Source organism: Urocampus carinirostris, chromosome 3 (assembly GCF_059441175.1).
Source record: "Urocampus carinirostris isolate Australia breed hairy pipefish chromosome 3, RoL_Ucar_1.0, whole genome shotgun sequence".
In the NCBI taxonomy this organism is placed as follows: domain Eukaryota; kingdom Metazoa; phylum Chordata; class Actinopteri; order Syngnathiformes; family Syngnathidae; genus Urocampus; species Urocampus carinirostris.
The window spans coordinates 49391457-49414866 of record NC_142351.1 but is presented as its reverse complement, the minus strand read 5'-3'; the positions used below and the strand labels follow the sequence as shown (position 1 = coordinate 49414866).

The 23410-nt window shown below is 40.1% G+C and overlaps 1 protein-coding gene across 1 annotated transcript in view; it reads right to left on the bottom strand.

Annotated features, from left to right (window-relative positions):
- Positions 1–4967: 4967 nt before the first annotated feature.
- Positions 4968–23410, bottom strand: part of gnas (GNAS complex locus) — a 34951-nt gene continuing 16508 nt past the window's right edge. The window contains exons 5-12 of the mRNA XM_088332203.1: positions 21356–21453; positions 13024–13078; positions 11923–11996; positions 10466–10524; positions 10254–10374; positions 9017–9147; positions 8700–8767; positions 4968–6857 (exon numbers count right to left, since the gene is read on the bottom strand). Coding sequence (XP_088188329.1) covers positions 6711–6857; positions 8700–8767; positions 9017–9147; positions 10254–10374; positions 10466–10524; positions 11923–11996; positions 13024–13078; positions 21356–21453 — 753 coding nt within the window. The 3' untranslated portion in view covers positions 4968–6710. The remainder of the gene's footprint in view (positions 6858–8699; positions 8768–9016; positions 9148–10253; positions 10375–10465; positions 10525–11922; positions 11997–13023; positions 13079–21355; positions 21454–23410) is intronic.

Here is a 23410-nt window from a genome sequence, read left to right as displayed (position 1 = left end):
TTTGCTTAGATATTTATGCAACTTATTTTAAAGAATTCAAACTTTTGAAAGAACAACTGATTTATTGTATTCATCTGTTTATTTATTCGTTTCAATACATCATTTGAATTCAGATAGAAAAATATAGAAAACCCAAAGTTCTTTGCCGATTAAAGATGCCTTGAGCCTCTAATTTGTCACAAAAGCAGAGGATGTAACGTCATTGCCACGTTTGTTCTTCAACAAAACTAATGCAATGCGTAATGTATGATGTAATACTCAACATTTAGGAACTAAAGTTTCCCCCGAGTGATTTAAGATCTAGTATCAGTATTGTCATACGCCCCTACCATCAATGCAGAGGTCTGGCTCATCTCTTCAAGATCAGTGCGTCAAGACCCCTTTTTAACATCGGACTTTACCCAAGACCAACTGAATGATTGCCTAAAGACTATGAAAAAAGGCAAATCGACCGGGGAGGACGGTCTCAACCTCGAATTTTACCGGACTTTTTGGGATATTTTAGCACCAGATCTGATTACTGTTTTTAACGAATTTTCCAGTCGAGACAACATGCCAGACAGTTTCAGAATAGGGATAGTTACTCTATTGCACAAAAAAGGAGACAAAATTGACTTAAAAAACTGGCGACCCATAACGCTTTTAAACGTGGACTGTAAAATTTTCAGCAAGCTTCTAGCAACAAAAATGTCTGTAGTCTTGAGAGACTTGGTTGATCCGGACCAAACTTGTGCCATCGTGGGAAGGAAGATCAGCGACAGTCTCATGCTGATCCGTGACACCATTTGTTATGCGAGAGACAGAAACATGCGACTAGCGGTCCTAAACCTAGACGTTGAAAAAGCCTTTGATCGAGTCTCGCACCAATACCTCTTCAGGGTATTGCAAAAATGTGGTTTTCCCCAAAAATACATCAAGTGGGTAGGACTGCTATACCGAGACATCTACAGCAAATTCATGATTAACGGGAATTTATCGGAAGCAATCGAGATCAACTGCGGTGTACGTCAAGGTTGCCCTATGTCTACCCTTCTCTATGTTCTTTGCATTGAACCTTTGGCACAAATGTTAAGAAAAGATAGATTTGTCAAAGGGATCATTATCCCAGGAAGTGGGGGACAAAGTGTGTTTTGTACATGGATGACTTTGATATTTTATGTACTGACCGCGCATCTGTTGGAAGAGCCTTTGACTTGACTGACCTGTTTGGGAGGGCGTCTGGGTCAAGGCTAAATAGAGAAAAATCACAAGTGAAGTTTTATGGAACGTGGAAAGAGACAGAAAAGGCAGGACTCCCACTGACGGTGTTAAAGACAGACCAGAAAATCCTAGGGATAAAATTCAATGCGGATGGAGGAGGCGAGACCAACTGGGATGACGTGACAAGGAAAGTTAAGCAAAGACTTGTTTTTTGGTCACTAAGAAAACTGACAATAGAGGGGAAGGTCCTAATCATCAAAGCGATCATCCTCCCACTGCTTTTGTCAATCAGTTTTTATGCCCAAAAGAAACGTGCTGTTACAACTGGACCGAGCCATCTTTCGCTTTGTCTGGGGCTCAAAGTGGGAAAGGATAAAAAGAGATACAATGAAAAAGAAAAAGGAATAAGGGGGGAAAGGAGTGCCTGACCTCCAGCTTTTCTTGGGAAGCAAATATGTCTCTCTCCACTTCCAAAACGCTGTGGGCCCACCCAACAACCCGAAAAGTCAAGCGATGACCCGGTTTTGGATGGGCTCATATTTGCGGAAGCTAAAGCTTGAACCAAACAATTGTTTGACTCCAGTTTCATTTAACTTGCCACCAACACATCTCTTTATTCGGGATTTTTTAAAGAAGTTTGATTTGGAAACACAAGAATGTCACACTTTACAAAACCACAGGGCCCTTATTGCTATCGTGCAAGAGCGAGCAACAGTAAGTCCTGTGCGGGGGCTTGCGTTTGGCGAACCTACAACGGTTTGGAGCAACGTGAATCATCCTGCCCTCCCAAACAGACTACGAGACTTGTCATGGATGGTGGCTCATGAGGTTCTCCCAGTCAGAGCCGTAATGCACCACCGAGGAATGTCAGCGACTTCGACATGCCCTCGACCTGGCTGTGGCACCCAGGAGTCGGTGAGGCACCTTTTTTGTGAGTGCAGCGCTGCCGAGGACTTGTGGACAATGGCCGACCAACGAGGAAAGTTCCCGGACTTGCCAGCAGGGGAGGTCCCTGATGCACAGTACGTGCTTTACTGGGTGAGTCGGTCGAGGAACGACCTTGCCAGGGACTGGCTCACTCTCGCCGCCATCAAGGACGCCATCTGGACCTCCAGAAACCTGCTGGTATGGAGGTGCAGGCAGATCCCCCCCGTGGCTGTGCTCCAAATGGCTGCAGATACCATACAATCTGTGAGCGGCGGGCCTAGGACGCAGCCATAAAGAACCGTCTGCACCCACCCGGAGGGGGGAACCGGAGCTACACTGTGGAGGTCCCGGCAGCAACGGCCTGGGTTGTGGAAAGTAGAAGTAAGAAGGGAGAGGACCCACACAGAGGACTGGAAGGATGCTGCTTGGGAGGGTGGGATGGACAATAGCATTGCCCTTTACACGTTGGTTAACTACTGTTAAAAGAAAATAACTCTGAAATTGTTTAATTGATGTTGAAAATGTCAGGAAAAAATGTTAAAACGTCATATTAGGGCGCCCGCTTTGAGACTGGGAGGTCGCTGGTTCGCGCCTCGGCCGAGTCATACCTAAGACTTATAACATTGGTAAAAATGGCGGCGCCCTCTGTTGGCTGCGGCTGCATCGGCTCGCTACAACGGGTCAGGTGTATCGACATTTCGTTCTGTGTACATTGTTACAAAGAATGACAATACAAAGGAAATTATTATTATTATTATTATAATATTGTCAGATATAACAAAATTGTGAATATGCTTGATGGCTGTTGAGATTGTCGTGTTTGTTTTGCTGCTGTTGGTGTCGGTGGATTTGTTCAGACCAAAGACAATCGACTTTGGCCTGGACGGATCTATTGACACTAACAAAGATGTTATATAACGAAATTGTGAATATGCTTGATTGCTATTAAGATTTTCGAGAAGGGTTGTTCAAACCTCACATTGTGTTTGCTGTTAAAAACGTCATATTGAAATATAATATTGTGAATGTGCTTAATTGCTGTTGAGATTGTCATGATTGTTTTCTGTTATTAGTGTCAATAAATTTGTTCAAACAAAAAAAAAATGATGCCCCTTTTCCAGAATATTTAACATTATATATTGAAGTTGCTTTTGATGCGTTAACATTTTCAATGCAACTTGCTCATTTGAAGTATCAATTTTATCATTTTGCCTAACCTAAAATGTTAAGTTTTACTATAATTTTCTACTAACAAAAGTAAAACAATCATGTGTCGGTCATCTGCAGTTTCTGGCAATCCTACAAAATTTTAGGATTACTGTTGATTCATTTGAAAAACGAAATAATTTAAAAAGATACATCTTCTATTATCTCCAACCGAAAAATGGGCTAATTGGCTGAAAAACATTTTTTTCAGAGGGCGCACACAAATACAAAAGAAAGTTAAAAAAACTGCTGAATTAAAGAAGTTAAAGCTCCTATTCCTAGAGATTCATTGAAAATCAAATAATGAAGTTAAAGACTGTAAAATATGAATTTCTTACTCGTTTTACAACATGTTCATTGCTCAAATGCGCACTTTACAGATCTAACTGACCCAAGTCTTGTCCTTCTCCGTGAATTAATACCCTGTATCCAATGCTGGGTTTACTTATCTAGAATTTGCAAACGCCACTAAGAGCTTCTTTTTGTGAGGCCATCACTGTTGGGTTTGAATTGTCTGATGGCGCAAGTAATTTTAAAATACTATCTAAAATTTGAACCGAAAAAACAAAACCAAAAAACTAAACAGGTTTGACTAGCGGCCATCTAAATTCATGACGTTTGAAGTGTCACTGCATTAGGACAAAAGTGCAATAGTACATTTAAATACTGAGGCCTAGAGAATAAAGCAAAGCATGCTTGTTAAACAATTTTAATATTCAGTGTCCAGACCAGGGAAACCCACTTTTACATCATACAGCTACCTACAAATTGACTGAGTTTAGCCCCCCTTTCAAAAAAGATTCAAAAGCAGGATAGCATTTAAAAAAATTCCCAACTAGAGGAATTGAATGCTCACAGTATTTCTCAATGTGCACCTAAATAAATGAAATGTTAGATTAAAAACTATGTAATACAACAGTCGAATTGTAATAGGGGGCAACTCCATGACTCAATTTAAGTTGGTCTATTTTTCCGTTTCCTGTTATTGTCCAATGGTATTCTTTTGCGAGAAATAAGTAACACTACTATGCTGCAAACTGATTAATTTGAAAATATAGTATTTGTTGTTCATTAACGAAAAGATATTCCAAAATATACTTTAATAGTATATAAATGAACATTACTTTTCCTTATTGATAAGGCATTTCGATAAACCTCATTGTCATACATTTTACGATATATAAATATTACCCTTTCATTCAAACGCTTAATAATGAAATGTCTATTAAATAATAAGTTAAAAAAAATCAATATAATTTTAAAAACAATTATAATCTTAAAAAAAAAACAACCTTTTATTGACATAATTTGAAGTTATCTAATTTAATCACTAGATGGCGATGTATCCCAACATATACAATGCACTGAATACACTTTCAAGTGATCGACCAGTAGATCACAATCTAGAGCAGCCCTGGACTAGATGATGTGCTTTGGATGAATGGTGCACCTGTCAAAATAATAATAATTTGGGTACCTTCTCCCCAGACCAACTGAATAAGTTAAGCATGACACCGTAAAAGCCTTTTTTTTTTGGGACAGAGAAAAGGAAATTCCACATTTTTCTGCAATTAAAGAGCAACAACATGCAGCCTTGTAATGTGTTGTTGTATTTGCAAGGACGGGGTCTGATGCAGTTTTCAGCTCCCTGCTCCCAAAAATATTTTATTTCTCAAGAGCTCCGAACCAGGACTCATAAATGACTCATACAGAAAATGATAGATAACGCTGAATTTCAGTCAAAAACAATACCCAGCACCCCCCCGTTATACCCATCATCAAATGGGATGATCATTATTTTTGGTCTTGTTTTTGCGATATTTTTCAAGTGGGGTAGGAAAATGTATGACCTGTAAAATAAACAAAATTAAGTTTTGCATCTGTTCATTTTCCCTTTTAACCTTCCAAAATGTATGCGGGGAAGAAAAAAACACAATCTCCGTTCACAGGATTTAACTTATAACCAAGACGCAGACTGTTGTTGTGTGTACAATTTTCAATTCAATTCCTAACAAAATACTTGTTTTTGAAAACCCATATACATTTTACATCTTCCTTTCAGGTGGAATGGATCCAAAAATTAGAAATCTTAAAAGGGAAACATGAAGAGAAATGAACTTAAAAGATACAAATGCATGGCGCTCAAGTCCCAAAGAGACAGGGAGGCAGTCTGAGGTTGAAGATAAAAGAAAAGGAAGTGTTGAATAGGGGGGGGGGGGTGTATTAATTGGCCAAGCTATACAGCGCAGTATGACACCCACTTTAGCTCATTACACACGTACAGTCGTGATCAAGGCACAGGGATCTTCTAAAAGTTATTCTTTTTCTCAATAAAGTTGTACAAAATAATACATTTTACAGTCTGTACAAGAATAATAATTCAGCAGTAAATTAACAGAGTGGGAAAGGAGGTTAAAGGTGCCCCATTTACTTTACCTTTTTCTCCCTCCTTTAGCGTTCAGAATTTTTGTTTTTTTCCTCTTTAGCGCAGATGCAAGATGGTCGAGAAAAAAGACCGCACACGGGGCACAATGGCACACACGTCCACGTAGAACCCAGAAAGTGGGGGAAAAATCTCTTCTGTTGACGATTTATTCTTGTTGAATAGATACTTTTTGCCCCGTTTGAACCCCCGTCAAAACAATTCAGATGTTTCCTGTTTTTTGTGTCCCCTGTATTGATATCAAATTCAAAAAGGGTGTCGAGGGGCTCAGGAGGTGCCCCTGTTCCATTTGTGGCCGCGACAAGAAAGAGAACACGCCTCTCTCTGCTTATTAAATGTCTGTGGTCTCTGTAACCAAACCCCAATGGTTTTAATCTCAAAGCAAAAATAATAATAAAATAAATGTCATTCTTTGATGAACAGCCCACAATGCACGCATCAGTTACTGGGTTTCTTTAGCAACTCACCAAATGCAGATTCTATCCATTAGTGTGCGAGCGAACGTCAGTACCACAATAGGCATGTGTGACTTGAGACCGCATCGTGTGTGTGTGTGTCCTCATGCTCATATGTAGCGTTTGATCCAAATCCTGAGCATGAGACTTGTATTTTTTTAAAGTAGATATGATAACCCAGTTTTCTCGTCCCACACAAACAGCAGCGCTCAAAGCGACCGCAAATGTGAATTCCAGTCCCAACAGTGTGAAAAGAGGGGAAGTGGCCGAACTTAATGTCAGGTTTAGGCCACGCCTGCTCCAGACCGATCATTTAGATTGGAGTTAGCAGCGAGGGGAAGTTGGCATCTTGTACTATGTGAAGTGTCTTTTTGGCATGTCAGTGGAAGAGTTCAAAGATTCGGGCGGTTCCCGAACTTTTTCTGTTTTGCATTTTGTCATCCTTGTTTTTTTTTGGCCATAACCATTTTCTTGTCCCATCACAAAAGCTCGTACTGCCGCAGGTGCATCCTCTGGATGATGTCTCGACAGTCATTGAAGACTCGACGGATGTTTTCCGTGTCAACGGCGCAGGTGAAATGGGGGTAGCAGTAGTGCCTCCCGTCCCCGCTTGCAGTGCTGATCCTCTAGAGAAGGCAGATAGCAACGTTTTAAAAGCCAAACGGTGAAAATGTATTAGTTCACCACTTCAGGGGGCTTTCAAACTATTGCATTTTCCAGACTATATGGCGCACCTAAAAACCCAAAATTGGCCAGGTATTTCAAAGTGCACCTGATAACCCGATGCGCCTTGTATACAACAGAATATGGTGGATGAGATTGGAAATGCATACATAATTTATAGATGTGGGTTACCACACAAGGATTTACTGTATACAGCCGTGTCTGAGCAATGAGTGTTTAATAATTATCTTGGCTTGATATTTTTTTGGGGGGGGGCTGAGAGCGAGAGAAAAAGATAAAAAAAAAAAAAAAAAAAATAGAAAACAGATCATACAATTGCATAACTGTGTGCATTAGAAAATTTGTCTGTGTTTTTTCTTGGAGGGGAGACCTTTATAAAAGCCAATATGCTGACTGAGCAATAGAGATAAATAAAAGAGGGGCGGGTGGAGGTGAGAAGGAGCGAGAGAGCGAGAAGACAAAGGGCGCGGGACACAAACTTCACAGTGAGATGCAGATATAACGCAGAAGCAGGTGTCCGCTCACAGTATCATATGAAAAACCTGATATGAATTGGCCAATCGGCACAGGAGATCAAGTCAAGCAGCGCTGACCAATCGGCTTGAATCTTAGCTGTCCGAAATGTCCCTCGGTAGAAATTATTAGTTGGATTTGTTTTTGATCTTTTTCTTTAACCCCTTAACGTTCCTGTAAAATCTCCATCCAAAACCCACCCCAAGTATATTGAATGCTTTTTTTGAATCCTTTGAAAAATATGGGTGGGTTTTGTTCTCTATTGAAAATGTAACACGTAAAGCTTTGTCCGAAACTGAAATAATCCCTGCAAGCGCTACTAACACTGAGAAATTTAGATTGGAACACACAGAAATAAAGGTTTTCATTCCTGGGAAACACTGATCTTTGAAATAATTTAGATTAGAAAATATTTTCTTGACAAACCTACTAACCAGCCAAAGTCATTACCACCCTGAACACCTCTCTACAGCATTCATGAGCATAATGTTCTGTACGACTGCCATTGTGATTATGCACAAATTTAATATCATTAATATATATATATATATATATATATATATATAAACATGTTATGCTTTTTTACCTTTTTAATTGGTTTAACTTGCACCTAAAGAAAAAGCCCCCAATTTCGTTATACTTGTATAATGGCAATAAAGGTCATTAATGTATTCATCCATGTCAATTGGCAGAGGGTGGGAAAATTAAACCTAAATTCAGTTTAGAAAAAAATACTGCCAAGAGACAGCTTATCATGAAGAATTAAGGTTTTCATCTGATTACCTTAAATTTTCGAGTCATAAATGATCACATAAAAACTGTTTTACAAAATGTGTTGCTAATAGCTTCTATCAGAATTTTATTAAAAAAAATGCACACTGACAACTCCAGAAGTTTTCCATACAGGAGTGTCACACCAAAACTAGAAGCAATCATTTCAGTGGCCAAGTAACTGTATATAATGGCTGAAACAAATCTGGATTGCTGCAAAACACAGCTGCTATTAGAGACAAAATCAAGAGCGCCCTCTTTTGGTTGCCACTAAGAAGGTAATATTTAAACTGCTAACCCCTAAAGTACTGAAAATTACAGATTTTTTGGGGGGGGAGAAAATAAACGTGACGAGTGAGTTCATTGATGTACCTTTCAACATTACATGAATGTCAGAGACCGTTTGAACAAAACACTTTTTAGATGTTTGAAGGCAATGATCTTGATCAGGTTTAACCCTAAATGGTGGCTTCCAAAATATGAAAGAAAAATGCACTCACCAAGAATTCATCTCTTATGAAGTACTTTGCCCTTGTGACACGGGGATCTTCTGCAGGTTCTGGTGTTGCTGAAAGAATGTTTACGCAGAGGTATTTTACTTATTTATTTGAAGGACACTAATTTGTCTACATGTTTCGCCTTTTGTTGTGATGTACTACTTTATCAATAAGGAATTGTTCATGAACTGCTCAGTTTTCTTCTTCACATTTCTCCACGTTTTATAGCTGGCATCACATTTGCTACTGTGCTATCCACCAAGCATGTTAAAACTAAAAATCTCATGATTTTAGTCAATGTCTGTACAATGTCTCCCTACCATCATCAGGTGTTGTGTATCGGGCAAACTCTGGAAAGTATTCCTCGATTTTGGATTTTCCCGCCAGCACTTTCTCTGCAAGGAGGTCCTGTTTATTTAGGAACAAGATGACAGAAATGGTTCGCAGCCACCTGAAGAGAGCACATGACTTGTTATTATAATTCAAACACTTCCTGAAAAAAATGCTACATTATCTCTTCAATAACAAAACTGCAAAAATGCATTCAAATTCCTTAAAGTCCATGGTAAATGTGCAACCAATTCGATGAAGTTTCAAAGCAGCTCTCAATGCCAGTCTTCGGATTTGATTCATGTTGCATACAATGTTTAGCAATGTTAATCGATTTTAACAATCATTGCTGGAATATGGCATTACAATAGAACTTTGGATGCTAATGCATTCCAATAATTACTGTATGCATTTCCAGTCGTATCCGCTGTATGCGGTATACAAGACAAACAATTGGGGGCGGCAGTAGCTCAGGAGGTAGAGCGATCGTTTTAGGATTAAGGGATCCTAGTTCGAATCCCGGCATTGCTATACATATTAAAATGGTCTTTTTTCTGAGTTCTAAAAGTATCTGCCATGTACAATCTTGTATGTTAGTCCTTTTTAAAAAGGAAGCTTTTTTATTAACTCAAACACTGGCCAAATCAGGTTGATACTGCTTGCCCCAAATTGAAGTAGAACTGTCTCCAGTTGAACCCGACAATAAAGAGTTTAATGTAAGCATTAGTGCTTGTTGTGTTACAGCGCTCCAACGTAAAGCACAGGACCACCACCAAGTGCCAAGGTTAAAATGGAGGGTTTACCCAATGAGCCCGACAGTCAACCTGTGGCCCCGCTTGCTCTGCCTGCCCCTTCAAAAGGTGAAGCCATCCTCCTCTGTGGAGTGGATAGTGTGGCCAAACAGACCCAGCCTCAGACGCACGCTACCACAGCTCTGCTTATACCAGGTGATGACATTTGTAATCGTACAACATAAAATGGACTACACTGATTTTTCTTCAAACAACCCCCTTCAAAAGCCTGATTCATTCCCTGCAAAATCTCACAAAGCCCTCCTTCCTCACCTTCAAAACATTTTCTCCTTGAATCTACAGGATTCATGCAAGTCACCCATTTTGACTTCAAAGTGTTAAATTTTGCCAAAAGGTGATATTTTCAAGCATGTTTTTTTTGTTCAACCTTTACATACTGTGAATTATAACTATTTGCCCCTGTGATGTTCTTTACCTGTTGTTCCAGATATTCTTGAAGAGGTTGAGAGCCTCTTGTAAACGGTTGGTCTGATTGTCCTCTCTGATCACCATGTTGTAACTGCTACTGGCCACCACAAAGATGATAGCAGTCACATCTAGTGGGAGGAAAGCACAAAAAACGTCAACAATTTTAAAATTTTGTTGCGGCAAGCCGATCCACAGACAAAAGAAGGCCCGACACCCTACCGTTAAAGCACTGGATCCATTTTCGGCGTTCGTCTCGTTGACCGCCAACGTCAAACATACTGTCAAAGGATATACAGTACACTAATGATTAAAGATGAAATTCGGATACCAATGTTTGTACACCTTTTTCATGGCCCGATTCAAGCACTTTTTAAGGACTTTCAAAGCCAATTTTCCAATGTTTTTCAGTACTGTCATTCCAGCACCAGCTGAACTAAAACTACTGCAGAACTCAATTATTACTCACCACTTCTTTCCTTTATATTTCCCCAGTCAACGATCATGACCGTTGTACTTGAACATTGATTGATTTAATTATGCTCTATTGAGATTTTTGTACCATGTTTGCACTTTTACTTTTAAAGTGTATATTGGGTTATTTATGGGTATTGGGTTTTTAGCTACATCTATTCTGAACATTAATGGATTTTTGTAATTTCACAATACACAACTGTGAAAGGATGACTTGATGCTCCAAACAAAGTTACGTTGTTCTTTGACAATTACAATACATGTTTCTGAACGCTGAACTTGCCATTAAGAGATGTTAAAGATCACGCGTACGTCTTCTGCGATTTATAAATGCGATTTTTAATCTTGTGTGTGCATTTATCATGACATGATTTTAAGATCTTGGGTAAATCGTGAATATCTTAGTATTTGAGACAAATTTCTCCCCATATAGGCGTTGGTTAAAAATGCCAATAATATGTCGTTAACATTTTCATTTGCAGGAAGTTTTTCCCATTACAATTTTCCACATAACTTAATTTTTGAATGGCTCATAATAAACATCCATAATTGATACATAATCCTATATTAATACACATTTCATAGTGCCCTTTTTGGGTGTAGCATCCACCTGTCCTCTTCAGCGCGGTCCCTAAGAGAGTATGACGCCTCATAAGACAAAGCCAGACCAACTAATGGAAGCCTTTGTTAATCACGAGGGAAGAAAAACGGCAATGGCAAAGCTAAGTCACCAGAGAGCAGTGTCAGCGTCATTTTTAAGCAGACTTGTTGAGAAACATGCCAACAGTTTCAAGTACTTACAAGCCCTTAAATGCTTACATGTGATTGTCTTCAGCAAAGTGCCCACTTCAAAAACATTTACTGCTTCAACTTACAAGCAAAAACGGCAACAAAAAAGCTAATGGCAAGAAAAGGAAAAATAGTTATCAAAATAATTGGAAATTCATAAAGTGCACGCATTTTCGAAGTTTAAAAATGCCTTTTTTAATTTCTAATTAGCTGACGATTCATTTCAGACGTATAGCCGGCCCGCACGGATGAGAAATTAATGTTACCAAAATTTTTATTCATCTGTAAAATTATGTGATGATGAGGTAATATTTATCAAAATTAAATAACATCTGTAATAAAACTTTTTAGGAAATTTCATTCATGATCTTATTTCAATCAACACACTGTAATTTGGGTTTCAGTATTTTACTTACTGAAAATTAACTTTATCCACTTGGAACCTTGTTTCAAAGATCCCAGAAGTCAGTACTCTGCACCGCAACAGATCCTGGTGGAAACAACGACAGAATAACAGAAAATTGGCAAATCTAATTCAGTTGAGGAAATATGATATTGTTTAGAGCATTGGTTCCCAAACCTTTGCAGGCTGGCGCCCCCTTGGCTTCCCAGTTAGTTCCTAAGCCCCCCTACTGCTATAACTACTTATTACTCATAACATTTCACTCATTAACTTGCATAAATAAAAAGAGTTACCTCTAATCGATAATGAAATTTTGGTGTTGGACACTGACATTTTTAACTAGTCACAGCATTAGCTATTTCTTTGTGCCTTTGCCTTTTTTTGTGCAGCATGAAAGTCGCAAATGCCGCTTTGATGGAGGTTTGTTTGCCTCCCAGTATACTTGTAGATACACCTTCTTCGTTTTTTACTTGTAATCCTTTTGGACATGCAGTGTATTGTAATATGTGTAGATTTTTAAGGTGCTGGTGCAAATTTCATGTGTTTCCTCTGGACCTAGCGACTACGCAAAAGCAAATTCTGCAACGGGCGTTTTCATCTGTCCATGTCCGCTCCGTCAAAACCAAATAGGTCCAAACAAGTGATGTGCCACCCTTCTTTGGTGCAAGCTTTGTTTTCTTCTCGTTAGTTGACCCTGAGACTATGTTTACGGAGTCCGCCATGAGACTCAATGAGCTCACAGGTGGGTGATTGCAAACATGTAATCGCGTTTTTTGGCTTGTGCCATTATTAAAACTTGCCTCTGATTGTTCGTCTTTTAAAACTCGAACAGTAACAATTGTGGTTGGCCAAAACTCACTACAAAACCTTGAAAAACTGCAGTGCGTTGCGGTGTCGATTCGATTTCGGTTAAACATGCAGCCCTAACGTGTTGTGTAACAATTGTCAAACAAACGTTAAAACTTCTGACTTCAGACTGCCGCCCCCTACCGCCCCCTTCTTCCTCACCGCCCCCCCAAGATCTTTCCACCGCCCACTTTGGGAACCAATGGTTTAGAGGATGAAAATGTTTTTTTTTGGGGGGGGGCAAAGTGTGTGGAGAGCACAAACCCACCTGATCTGTTGGAGTGTAGTCACTCTGCTTCACGATGTCAATCTTGTCTAGGAAGCTGGAAAGAGCAAAAATAAAAGAAATATGACATATGTGTGGGAAAATGTTCTGATTCAAGTGACTCAAAACATGTCGTTTTCACTTTCAAGCAAAAATTATCGAATAGAAACCAAAGACATAATTTTTTTTACTGGAAATAGCTTTAAAAGCAAATAGAGCGCATTAAATAAAACAAACTTCTACAATAGCCGACAGAAGAAATTACGGCGAAAATACCATGTACACAGGAAGTTTACTAAAGAAAGCTCGCCTTTGAAGAATTCACTTTGTCCCATACTGTCACAGTCTGATGCGGAGATTATAATTCATGCGTTTGTTACCTCCAGTCTCAATTACTGTGACATACTACTCTCCAGTCTACCGAAGTCCAAAAACAAGAGCCTACAGCTGGTATAAAATGCTGCAGCGAGGCTTTTAACTAAGACCAGAAAGTTTGATCACATTATCCGGATTTTAGCTAATCTGCATTGGCTCCCTGTTGGATTTAGGTGTGATTTTAAGGTTCTGTTGGTAGTATACAAAATCATGCATGTACTTGCTCCCTCATCTTTCAGATTTAATTTCCCCCTAAGTTCCGGTACAGAGTCTTCGCTCTGAAAATGCTGGTCTACTAGTGAGCCCAAGAGCCAAGAAGAGTTCCGCAGCGTTCTCCATTCGGGGTCCCGGTGCTGTGGAATGCTCTGCCCACCGAGATTCGATCTGCAAACTCAGTGGAACTGTTTAAATCCAGGCTTAAACACACTTCTATTCTATAGCTTATGAATATTATATATCACATTGACAATATCGGTTTATCATTTGTTATTTCAACATCTGTTAGAGTCTGGTCATTCTGGAAGGGGAATGACCTCATGCGCGGTCCCTTTCTTAAGGTTTCTTCATTTACCCTAATGTTGAGGTTTTGAATTTTTCCTCGCCCTCAAGTAGGTTATAGATTAGGGGATGGTGTCATAATAGTCTGCAGTTCGCAATAATGTGGTCTGTGCAGCCCTTTGAGAGTCCTTGCGATAAAGGGCTATACAAATAAACGTGACTCGACTTGCCTTGCCTTAGTTTCAGCTTGTACCGATGGGACACAGCAGTAGTCTCATCCGCTTAGTACATTTTTGTCATTTAAAGGCTTAGTGTGGATTTGAAATTATTTTCCAGAAAATATTTTGTTTACCCTTCTATCACAATTTAAAATAGTCAACAATTATTTCAATTACTTTTGTCATTTGCACATGAAATTCATACATAACTAATGTATTTTGTGAATAAGAGCCAAAGTACTGCATTTTCTTGGCCATAAGGTGAACCCTAAAAACCCAGAAATGTAAACATGCACCTTAATTCGGATGCACTTTATGTACGGAAAAAATTGAAAATGCTTACCAGTGTATTGTCATGTTTGTGCAATTTTTAATCATGCGTTTTTTTTTTGCGTACCCCGACTTAATGGCAACAGCGTCAATTGTGATTGAACCCAGATAGTGGTGGCAAGAGCGATTTATCCTAACCACCAGGTCACTGGGGACATAGTTGATGTCAGGCAATATATCTAATCTCATTATCACATTATTTATAATCATGGTACCAGATACAAATGTTGAGAAACGAGAAAACAAAGTGATTAAAAAAAGGAATAAGCATTGTAAGGGACAGCGGTCATGCGTTTTACAGCTTTCAGGACGAATAAATAATTTCCCATAATGCTTTTATCATGCGGTTTAGAATCTTGTGCGCTTTGTAAAGACTTTGCAAGTCAATGATACAATACTATATTTCAGTGGCCCTCAATCTTTTCTGTACCACAGACTGGTTTAATATCTGTCAATATTCTCATGGCACGGCCCAAAAAATAAGAAAAACGTGGCACCGTGACTAAAAATAGTGTGACATAAAACCTAATGCCTTTTTTGTTTGTCGTCCGTATTTCTAGTGATCTGGAGGATAAGATCGGGTACTCCCACCATCACTATCGTGATCCGGGTCTGAATTCCATTGCAATGAATTTTTGCAATTATAATCAGGGATATATTTTGACTGATCATTCCATGCAAATAGGCCTTTATAGGTGAGACAGAGGGCAGCACGGTGTTGCAGTGGTTAGCGTGAGATCAAACCCCCTGTGTGGAGTTTGCATGTTCTCCCTGTGCTTGTGTGGGGTTCCTCCGGGCACTCCGGTTTCCTCCTACATTCCAAAAACATGCTTGTCAGGTTAATAGTCCCTAGGTGTGAATGAGCGAGCGAATTGTCTGTCCCCGTGTGCCCTGCGATTGGCTGGCAACCAGTTCAGGGTGTCCCCTGCCCCCTGCCCGAAGATAGCTGGGATGGGCTCCAGCACCCCTGCGACCCTACTGAGGATAAGCGGTGCGGATAATAAATGGCTGGATGGGAGGTGAGACGGGTGTCTAAGATATAGTGTACGAGTATAACACGCACCCCTAATATTTTATCGGTATAATATTTTTTGGGGACTTTCAGCTTATACCAAGTATTAAAAGTGACAAACGTTGAATACATGCGGCCTTGATTCAGATTTTTTATTGACAACTATGAACACAATACCAACTTAAAATGTACAATATATTTAGGGTCATGTCCTTCAATGACCAAGTTGTTTCCCTTCTTGTACTTTATTTGTGTTCAACTTTAAGGACCAATTTCGGTTTTCTTCATTTTCATCATGTCACATTCCGGCGCCGTCACGAATGGCAGCCACTCCAGCAGCTCCCGTGTTATTTTCGCTACTTTTGTGATTTATTGTTTTTTTGCTTACTTTAACAGTGCCTTGCAACACTTGTAGCACTTTGGATTACTTTCTATCCTATGGATATGGGTTTCAACTCGCAAAAATACGTATATTCAAGAAATCTACTCCTCGACCTGAAGAATTCTCAAGCCGGCACGGTCCCCCCTTTTACCTAACGAGGTGAGGCGACCCTACCGGGGTTGAAGAGCCGGTGCTAAGGTAAAGGCTAAGCGGCTAGCGGCGATATAAGCCCACGGTACCGTCCATAATCATGGGGAATGTCAACTCCCTACCGAATAAGATCGACGAACTGACTGTGCTTGTGAAAGACATCAAAGCATACAGGGAGTGCAGCTTGCTTTGCTTTACGGAAACGTGGCTCACGTCCAGCATCACGGACGCTAACATCGCGCTAAACGGCTTCTGCGCTGTTCGGGCTGACAGAGGCACAAAAGACAGTGGGAAGCGCAAAGGAGGGGGACTGGCTATCTACGTGAACACGAGGTGGTGTAACCCCGGGCATGTAAAAACAAAGCTTTCCATCTGCTGCCGTGATGTCGAACTTTTGGCTGTAAGTCTGCGTCCCTATTACATGCCCAGAGAGTTCGGACACGCCATTGCTGTCATTGTAAACATCCCACCGCGCGCTGATGCGGAAGTAGCGTGTGACGTCATCCACTCCGCGGTGGCAAAACTTCAAACACAACACCCGGAGGCTGCAATGTTCATCTCTGGGGACTTCAACCACGTGACTCTTGATAAGACACTGCCCTCTTTTGTCCAGTATGTTGACTGCAAGACCAGGGGAAATAGGACTATTGACCTTCTGTATGCGAATATCAAAAATGCATACAGTGCTTAACCACTGCCTGCCCTTGGAAAAGGAGACCACAACCTCATTCTGCTTAAACCACAGTACAAACCAAAAGTGAGGAGGCTACCGACAACCAAACGCTCTTTTAGAAAATGGTCCACCGAGGCAGAGCAGGCTCTGAGAGACTGCTTTGGATGTACGGACTGGGATGTCCTGCTAGGGTCCAGCAGTGGGGACATTGAGGAGATGGCAAACTGCACTACTGACTACATTAACTTCTGCATGGACAATGTTGTTCCTATAAAGACTGTACGCTGCTATGCCAACAACAAGCCCTGGATCACGAGCGACATCAAGTGCCTTCTGAACCAAAAGAAGAGGGCCTTTAAAAATGGTGATCAGCAGGAGCTAAAACGAGTACAGAAGGAGCTCAAAGTCCAGCTCCGGAAAGGGAAGGAGCAGTACAGGAGGAAGTTGTGGAAAACATCCTGCATCATCCCAGTCCCAAAGAAATTAAGACCTGAGGAACTCAACGACTTCAGGCCGGTCGCCCTGACATCACATGTGATGAAGACCATGGAGCAGCTGCTGCTGCACCACCTGAGGCCACAGGTCCGTCACGCCATCGACCCACTGCAATTTGCTTACCAGGAGAAGGTGGGAGTGGAGGATGCTATAATAATAATAATAATAATAATAATAATAATAATAATTTCCTTGTATTGTCATTCTGTGTAACAATGTACACAGAACGAAATGTCGATTGCACCTGACCCGTTGTAGCGAGCCGATGCAGCCGCAGCCAACAGAGGGCGCCGCCGACCACTTTTTAAGTCTTAGGAATGACTCGGCCGGGGCGCGAACCACCGACCTCCCAGTCTCAAAGCGGGCGCCTTACCATCTAGGCTACTGAGCTGGTGTATAGTATACATGTTACACCGATCCCTCTCTCACCTGGATAGGGCGAAGGGGGCTGTGAGGATTACATTTTTGGACTTCTCCAGTGCCTTCAATACCATACAGCCTCTGCTACTGAGTAGGAAACTGACAGAGATGGGAGTTAGCTCACACCTTGTAGAATGGATTACTGACTACCTGACAGGCAGACCCCAGTATGTGAAACAGGGGGGCTGTACATCGGACACTGTGGTTAGCAGCACAGGATCTCCGCAGGGGACCGTGCTCGCTCCGTTCCTATTCACTCTATATACACCGGACTTTAAGTACAACTCTGAGTTCTGCCATGTGCAAAAGTTTGCCGACGACACTGCGATCGTGGGATGTATCAGAAATGGGAAGGAGGAGGAGTACAGGAAATTGATTCAGGACTTTGTCCGATGGAGCGACGCAAACCACCTGCACCTAAACACCACCAAGACCAGAGAGATGGTGGTGGACTTCAGGAGAGCCAGAACTCACCCGGTTCCTGTAACCATCAAAGGAGAATGTGTAGAATTTGTCCAGACCTCCAAATACCTGGGTGTGCAGCTGGACAACAAACTGGACTGGACTGCCAACACAGAAGCTCTATGTAGGAAAGGGCAAAGCCGACTTTACTTCCTCAGAAGGCTGGCCTCATTCAAAATCTGCAAAAAGCTCCTGAAAATATTATATGAGACAGTAGTGGCAAGCGCCCTCTTCTATGCGGCAGCGTGTTGGGGAGGCAGCGTCAAGAAGAAGGATGCCTCTCGTCTCAATAAACTGGCTAGGAAAGCGAGCTCTGTTGTGGGCAAAGAGCTGGACAGCCTAACAACAGTAGCTGAGAGACGGGCACTGAAAAAGCTGCGTTCAATCATGGACAATCCATCGCATCCACTAAACAGCATTATCTCCAGACAGAAGAGCAGTTTCAGCGACAGACTACTGTCACTGTCTTGTACTACGGACAGACTGAAGAGATCTTTTCTTCCTCATGCCATGAGGCTCTTTAACTCTACCCGGCAGAGTAAAAGCCCACAGTAAACCACACCACCTACATTGCATATTACCGAATCTTATTGCAATATGTATTCTGTGTAGCACTATTTAGTTATTCTATATAACACGCTACAGTGGGTATTTGCACGTCACACTGGGTATTTGTATATTGTATTCTTTTTGCTTTATTGTTGTATTGTTCTCAGCTCAGGGATGCTGCTGGAAATGTGAATTTCCCTTCTGGGATGAATAAAGTATCTATCTATCTATCGATCTATTTATCTCTTGTACCGTGAATAAAAACAATGGACAATGAGATAAAATCAAATGCGCATTACACAAGAATAAATACAGTAGTCCTGCCGGCATGAACTACACACATTGTAGCCATAAAGAAGACTCGTCTGCACCCACCCGGAGGGGGGAACCGGAGCTACACTGTGGGAGTCCCGGCAGCAACGGCCTGGGTTGTGGAACCCAGAAGGGAGAGGACCCACACAGAAGGGAGAGGACCCACACAGAGGACTGGAAGAAAGCTGCTTGGGAGGGTGGGATGGCCGAGCTATGCCCTTGCACAATAGTATTTCCTTTTACACGCTGGTTAACTACTGTTAAAAGAGAATAACTCTGAAATTGTTTAATTGATGTTGAAAATGTCAGGAAAAAATGTTAAAACGTCATATCGTCACGTCATATTGTCAGATATAAAAAAATTGTGAATATGCGTGATGGCTGTTGAGATTGTCGTGTTTGTTTTGCTGCTGTTGGTGTCAGTGGATTTGTTCAGACCGAGGACAATCGACTTTGGCCTGGACGGATCTATTGACACTAACAAAGATGATATATAATGAAATTGTGAATATTCTTGATTGCTATTAAGATTTTCGAGAAGGGTTGTTCAAACCTCACATTGTGTTTGCTGTTTAACGTCATATTGAAATATAATATTGTGAATGTGCTTAATTGCTGTTGAGATTGTCATGATTGTTTTCTGTTATTAGTGTCAATAAATTTGTTCAAACCAAAAATCTTGAAAGAACTACCCCAAATGCCTGATGATTCACTTCAGTTTTAATAACATGCACAATAATTTGAGGTAGTATATAATACCAAATAATTTAATTTGATGAGATGAAAGTCTAATCAAATCATAACGCTACGAAATTTTGACACAAAGATTTGTTATGAAAAATCTAGCAGTTGGAAAATGTACGTTACCAAGACAACAAACAACGCCATAATGCTTAGCTGTGAAAGTAAATGTACTACCAATAAGGTAACGGGAGAGTCTGATGGACCTTATTTGGAATTTGTGTGTGGAAGAATGTGTTGGAAGACAATGTGGGGTGATGACATGGCACAAACTAGAGGGAGACAGCGGGATAATGGAGTCTGTCTGACATTACGGAGCACATTTCAAAAATAGCTCCCTGTCGCCGCAGCCTCTGGCAACGTTACCATGGTGACCCGACCACAAGTGCTATAAATAGTCCATCAGCTCCCAATCTAGCAATGCTGAAGTTGCTCCAGGAAAGAGACGGACAGGCAGAAGAGGAAGAAAAAGATAAGCTCAGGTTTTTATACTGGACCTGACAACCAAAAGGGAGGGGGAGACCGGAAAAAAAAAATTTGACCGTACCATCATGGGTACCATAGAGAAGACTAGCGGAATTTCTCCCTCCTTATCTGCATTTCCGAAACGGACAAATCTTGAAGCTTTAGTGCCTTTGGCTTATGCTTTAAATTTCTTCACATTTAGGGGAACCTCCGGACAAGAATTCAAGACAGCTAGATTTCAAAGCAGTGAATATCGGTCTTCTTTGTCCGCCTTCGCCTCCTTGTTTTACCGTCCTCTGGCTGACGTTTTCTTCTAAATCCTTCAGTTACATAAAGCAGGGTTGCTACAGAATATTCCAATATTTGAGCAGTCGTAAAAGTGTCGAAATTTGAATTAGCAACCCCACCATCCTATAAAAGTACTAATTATCACACCCCGCAGAAAATGTTCTTTTTGTACGAGCACCTCTAAACACTAGAATCTCAATAGTAGTTTTATTTGGAACGAAAATGTTTCTCCGATTACGACGAAGACTCCAGGTAACAAGCAGTTCCATAGGTTACACTTAGAAACCGCTTGTGACCGCCAGCATCAGGTCGTCCAGTGTTTGCATGCAATCTATACAGCCAAAAGAGGAAAATTGTGCTGTAAATATTTGTGTGAATGTTGATTTGAAGTTACAGCAACGTAGTGTGCAGTAGGTGTTTAGATATCACCAACAGTCTCCCAATCTTATACCTGAATTTAAAACTTTGTTACTCTCTGAAGTCACGATCGTAGTCTTAGTCAGCTCGTTCATGACGCGCGTGGAAGTACGTGCATTCCTTAGATACGATTGGATAAACCCCTTTTTCATCTTTCTTGGCATTTGGGTTGGTGCTAAGACTCTATTTGAAGCAGGCATTTTCTTAAACCCTCACATTTTCTTGCTACACTGACAAAAAAAAAAAACTGTACCGCCATCACCTTTTTTCCTTCAGACCTAATGTGTTCCGCCCTGATCAGATCTGATCAAAGTAGGGTAAAAGCAGATAGGCCCAATGAAATGTAAAGCAAAAGAGCTTTTTGAACTCAATTTGGCATTGTTAAAACATACTTAAAAGGAGAAATCTTTTTGAGGACACTTTAAAAGGATGAATAAAGTATCTATCTATCTATCTATCTATCTAAAAGACCTCACCTTTAACCAGGAAAAAAAAAGGAAACCTTTTAGCATGTGAGTATGTGTTAATGCATTGCCACGTATACTCACTATTGTGCACAGTCGATAAGTTGATACTCGTTTGATCTTTCAAAGCACACCTTGACACCCTCGTCCTGCCACAGTGTTTTTGCATGGTCATAAAACTCCTGCAAAGGAAGAAGAAAATAAAAGCATACACTATTGGCATTTCAGAAACTTCCACTTTATGGGTACAACAAAAACTCTTGCTTATTTTACACTCTGTCTTACTCTTTGATGGAATGGTCTCCAACAATGTAATACACCAATAACTAAGTAAGTAATTAAAATACAATGGCACAAAACAAAACAATATAAATGCATTGCATTTTCCCCCTTTGTCTTAGAGGACATGAGCCTATAATTCATGAAAACAACTTCAAATCGTGAACTCATCAGATTAGGAAACTCTTTTCGACATTGCATCAGTTTATCTTATGAGAACCAAGCAGAATTTATTTAGTGTAGTTGAATTTTTAATGCTTTGGATAGTTGTTTCAAGCATCAATTAGAGATGTAGTTCCTGTTCTTGTTATTCTAAATTCTCTGAAAGCATTTACACATTGATGTTGGTTTTGATGCAAGAACTTTGTTTCTTAATTGAACATCTGCACCAAATGTCAGTCAAACATGTCAGGTTTACTTTCAGGGTCATTTGCATTTTCAATGTAACATTGGTATGATAGTTAATGTATTTTTGCCTGGAATTCAAATCAATGTTTGTTTGTTTTTTATTGGATGAAAGCTTTTTGTACCACTAGGAGGCCCTAAGTATTCCACACTGTCCCTTTTAAGTAATGTTGGTTGTATTGACATTTTTAAGGTTTTTTTTTTTGTAAAAAAAAAAAAAAAAAAATACTCAGGCAGCTGTTTAAGTTTTTATGTACCTAAATACAAGTTGCTGCTAAGGCTAATTTTATTTCCTGCGCTGTTTTTGGTTTAACTGAAATATCAGTCATGTTAAGTTGTGTTGAAATCCTAATTTATTTACTGTACAAGTTTTCGGAAAGCTATGAATGTTTTGTTTAAATTTAGAATTATTATTCTTTGTTTCTTTTTGCCTTATTAAAACTTCTGTACGTCAATTTTTTAAGCTTTCATAGCAAATTAATGTCTGCTCAAAATATCAGTCATCTGCCTCCTTTTAATACTATTATTTGGTATTGGTATCAGTCCTGAAAACCCCAAATCAGTCAATCCTTAATAGTGATGCATAGACTGAACTCCAAGTCCTGCACTCGCACATACTTGATTTTTCATATACAAATCGCTGTCCACAATTATCCCCCTAAGTGCTGTCATGATGTCCTCTACTAGATACATCTTGAAACAACGACATACATGCACATACAAATACACACACAGGATGCACTGTACTATATGGCACACCTCACATTTTGAAGAAAATCTAATATTCTCATGTGCACTTTACCGTCGTGAACATACGGTAGTAGTTTCAATTATTCCATTTTTCTTTGTTACGGCAAATAAATGGTCAGTGTTGAGTAGACAATTTTGACAAAAATCCATAACAAAATAGTCGACAATGAACACCATTGCGGGCTATTGTCGTTAAGAAAGGTTTTTCCAACAGAGTGAATCATATCTAAAAGAAAAATATTTCTGCTGAGAGTTGCTTATGCGCAGCAGTGTCTCTCTGTGTAGCGGTAACAAACATACACAAATGGCAGCATCAACAAAGTTTAGGAGCATTTTAGCCTTCATTCGGTAAATAAAATGACTACTTGCAAAGTTTGCAAAGTAGACCTTGCTTAGCAAGGCAGTACCTCGGTGATGCACAAACATTTAAAAAGCAAGCAGGTCGGACAATCAAATTAAAAGGTGTTTGTCTCGCTTCTGTCAGAATCAAGTAAGGTTCAAGCCAATATGGTTTTGAGAACAAGCATTGTATATTTTATACGCATGTATTTCACAATAAAAAGATATGAATACACATAAAAAATGTTCTACTGCTGCTAATGAGCCTTTTCTTAATTTACAGGGATAATAAATGTTAACTGCATTTTTATTTATTATTTATTTGCCTGTCCCTAAAATGGAGGTTTATCTATAAATGTATGTCCC